The sequence below is a fragment of the Gavialis gangeticus genome, unplaced genomic scaffold (genome assembly GCF_001723915.1).
Source record: "Gavialis gangeticus isolate Ggan-Ray unplaced genomic scaffold, GavGan_comp1, whole genome shotgun sequence".
NCBI lineage: Eukaryota > Metazoa > Chordata > Crocodylia > Gavialidae > Gavialis > Gavialis gangeticus.
In genome coordinates this window covers 113,460,724-113,464,796 of record NW_017729022.1, presented here as the reverse complement: position 1 = coordinate 113,464,796, position 4,073 = coordinate 113,460,724, and the positions used below count along the sequence as shown (strand labels likewise).

Here is a 4,073-nt window from a genome sequence, read left to right as displayed (position 1 = left end):
TGCAGGACTCTGCACTTGTCCTTATTGAACCTTATGGGATTTTTTTTGGTTCAATCCTCCAATATGCTGGAGTCTCTCTGAATCCTAGCCCTACCCTCCAGCATATCTACTATACCCTGCAGCGTGATGTTACACATAACTTAAAGCATTTCTCACCCTAGCAGCAAAGTGTCAAACACCATAACTGATATTCTCACAAAGTTATACCTAGAGTATAGTGCTCTCACTTCTCCTCAGTATAGTAGTTTTGCTGCTTTCTGTGCATATACCTGGAATTGAGATCTGGCTATTACCATCCATAATTCTTTCTCCTCCTCTTTCTCCTATAGCTCTGTCCTTCTGAGACATTTATTCTTTTGAATTTTCTCTCTCATGTTGGTTTCTGCTTAGGCTCTTTTCCCTTGTCCTCATTTCCTCTGTCTTCTTCCTCTTTATTCTCCCATGCCTTCACCGATTTCTGCTCCCTTCTCCACCCTTTCTAAACATTTGTCCATAGTAGACAGAGACAAGAGGAAGGGCCCCATCTCTACTTCTGCCTGCAGTGGCTTTTCCACACCTTGCATTTCACATTTTTGCTCAAAATAGGTAAAAACAGCAGTGAAACAGATACTGTCTCAATGGGGCAGGGGACAGAACCCTGACTCTCCTCCTTTATCAGGCAGTCTCCATCTAACTAAGCCAACCTCCCTCTGGCCCCACAAATTGTCCCCTCCTGGCTGCCCAGTTGATCATCTTCAAGAAAAATGCTGAAGAATCCTCTGGGCAATTTGCCATCCATGGCCTGGTGGTTATAGCATGCTGCTGAGAAGTAAAAGATGCAAAAAAAAAAAAAAAGTCAAACTCCACTGAGGGCACAGGGGGCTAGAACATCCATCCTGCACTTTCTGGGCATATACCCTAACTTCTGGGCCTTTGGGCTAAAGAGTGAAGGCCTTTTTTCTCACAGCCACTAGTTGCGTTTTTTTCTCTGACCACATTTTGGGGAATTTCCACACAATTACACACCTACCTAGGGAATCCTGTTCTATCACACAGGTCTGAACAGAGCCTTCTAAGCACATTCAGAAGGGTAAGCATAGCTGCACAAGTGGAAACAGGATCTAAAATCTGCATAAATGTCAACAACGGCATTTACACAACTACACTTGGATGCATAAGGAACATTAAGGGCATCAAGAAAAGGTAGAATGTGGCCTGTAGTGTATGCTATCATTGTTGACACCAAAACATAGAATGTAGTCACTAGTATATGGTACAATGACATCCTAGCTTATTGCATACTAACTTTCTTCTTAAGACAAGCCTTAGCCTTCCTCCTATCTTCACCCTCCCGCTCCTTATTCCATCCCCCATAATGTTTCTCCTGTCCCTCCTCATAACATTTCCCTCCCTTTCCTATACCTTCCCCATTCCCTGCCTCCAAGCCCTCAGAGCACTTTCTCACTCAGGTGTTCTAATCTACTAGTGGATGTTACTGCCATTCCTGGCTGTAACCAGGTATAAAGGTAGATTGTGAAGTTTTTGCCTGTATGGTTAGTGAAGCAGAGAAAACAGAAGCACCATGGAGCACAGACCAGCCTGGGTAAGATTAGGTTAAACCCTTGGTTTCAATATGCTTATTCAAGACAGCCCTAGCAAACTAAAACCATCCTGGTAAACCAAACATTTAGTCACCTCCCTCCTACCTTGTTAGGAACTGTGATGAAGATATAACAACAATATCATGTTAAGATTTAATACCTTCACATGAACATTTGCAGCCATCAGATCTTAAAAATCTGTGAGTATTTGCCATCTCTGATGCTACAAAATCCACACCTTTTGCAGCACCAGCTTCGCAAGAAAAAAATAAAGGGGAGACTATACAGTGATACCACCGAGCGATGAGGACTGATGGTAATGCCAACAGACTGCTTAAAGAAGAAAGTGGGTTTACCAGCAGGGCAGTGCACATGGCATCCTTCTACACATCTCAGAGGGCACTCCACGGGCTCCAAGTGCTGGCACGTTGCAGGGCAGGCAGGTCCACAGCTGTTATATCGCCATTCACACTGATACTCTAACTCTTGCTTATTCATGTGCTCACAGCTTTGTGCTATGTAGTAAAAAGAATCAATTTTAGAAAAGGCATTCATAGTTCCCAGGGCAAAGACATTGGATTTGGGGTCATTTATAGATCTATAATATAGTGATCTGTACATAATAGGCCTGCTATAGCTACCATATTTTCTTGCATACCACACATTCCCAAATAAGACGCAACTTATTTCTGGAGGCATAGTGAAGAAAAAAGATTTTTCTAGAATCATGGCTGAATCCTGACCACAGGGGATTCTGACCACATAAAATCCTGACTGTTCCTGCTTAACCAGAATCTGTAGTTTTACCTTGTCACAGCCACTACTAAATTGATAGCAGCTTTTGGCTACTCAGCCAAAGCTCCTCCCAATTCAGTAGCATCTGTGAAAGGGTTAAAACCACACAGTATGAAAACTGCACTCCAGACCTCCCTCCTTGGCTGAGAGAAGACAGCCCCTACAACCATTACAGCATCTCTCTGCTTCAATTCAAGCTCAGAAACCAGCCTCCCTGCTTAAGAAAACCCCAGTTTTGGAGAGCTGATTTTTTCAGGGGAATGTGCACACGGTATATAAATAAATATGGTATGTTGCATCTGGCTATATCATTTTACTACATTAAAAGTTGGCCCCATATTCATTCTTTTTATTTATAGGTCCCCAAACCTCTTCTGCATAATAACAACACTTGTTTTGCTTAGAAATAACTGCTAGAAACTTTCTTTTTTAATTTAGCAGAAATTGAGACCAAGTATTTCCATTTCTTATTGCAGGTTTGCATTTCCACGGCCATCATACCTCCTTCAAGAAAGTAATGGTCACCAGTACTTTTCAAGGTGTGATCTAGAATATACATGGAGGTGGTAACCCATACAGTGGTAACCTACTGAAGAAGACATCACCCTGCACTGTTGAGTTCTTACCCAAACCTATTCCCATTAAAGAAAACATCAGACCTTTACATCACTGAGAGCTGGACTGAGTTTATGGGTATGTCACAAGAATGATTAAGGAATTTAACACTTGCATGTCTTTGTTTTTCCTGGCAGGCACAATTCCTGCCAACTCATTCCCAGTTTTTCTTCTCTTTCAAGTACTTACGACACAGAGTTGGCAATCTCCATTGTACAACTGCTCCTTTTTGTGCACAGATATGAGCATAGGCCGCTATTGCATCACAGAAGCAAGCACAGTCCCCGATAGACTCGCAAGTGCACGTATCATAAATGCAGATATCAACATATGGCTCAGGATTCACCTAAAGGAAGAGTTACATAGTGTGAACTCATTTAACATCTCTCCTTACAATAGAAACACTCCCTTATGATTTTCCCAGTTTTTCTTTTTTGTTTTTAACTTAAATCCATAAAAATAATTTCCAATGTCAACAGCAATACAAGCACACCCAAATTCATGAAGTGCCATGAAATTTCAAGCAAACTCTATAGTTTATCCCCACCACTGAGTACTTCCTTTAAAGAAGCACATCTAAACATTTTGGGCCTGAATCCTATTTATGCCAGGATCCTTTGGCATCTCTCTACTGATATGAAGGGTACAATACAGTGGGTACAAATTGCAGCACAAGGGGGTCTTAGTGTAAAATGAGAAGCAGCTCTTTTAATTAAAAGTAAAATGTTTCTATGTTGTTCTGGGGGTTTTTTCAGTTGGGGGCTCTGTTTCAGAACTAGAGTGTTCCTGGTAGCTACCAATTCACAGAGTAAATATTACACCAATGAAGGGTTAAAGAAAAATTTGGCTCCTAACATCAATACTTTTCATACTGCTAGTTTTAACATTGGAGAAAAAATACTTAAAAAGCCTGGTTCACAGTTCAGTGAAGTCACTCGCCTTGCTTTCCAGGGGTTTGGATCAGGGCCAAGTATTATCCTTCATGTTATCAAAGGACTGCCAGGAAGCAAATCTGAATTAAGCTTCCAATTAATGCATTAAATCGAGTGAGTCAAAAAAAATAGGATATTATATGGATATGCA

The 4,073-nt window shown here is 41.3% G+C and overlaps 1 protein-coding gene across 2 annotated transcripts in view; it reads right to left on the bottom strand.

Annotated features, from left to right (window-relative positions):
- VWF (von Willebrand factor) overlaps window positions 1–4,073 on the bottom strand; it is a 271,611-nt gene that overhangs the window by 143,024 nt on the left and 124,514 nt on the right. For both annotated transcript variants that reach the window (XM_019515998.1, XM_019515997.1), the window contains exons 25-26: window positions 3,180–3,336; window positions 1,937–2,095 (exon numbers count right to left, since the gene is read on the bottom strand). In XM_019515998.1, coding sequence (XP_019371543.1) covers window positions 1,937–2,095; window positions 3,180–3,336 — 316 coding nt within the window. The remainder of the gene's footprint in view (window positions 1–1,936; window positions 2,096–3,179; window positions 3,337–4,073) is intronic.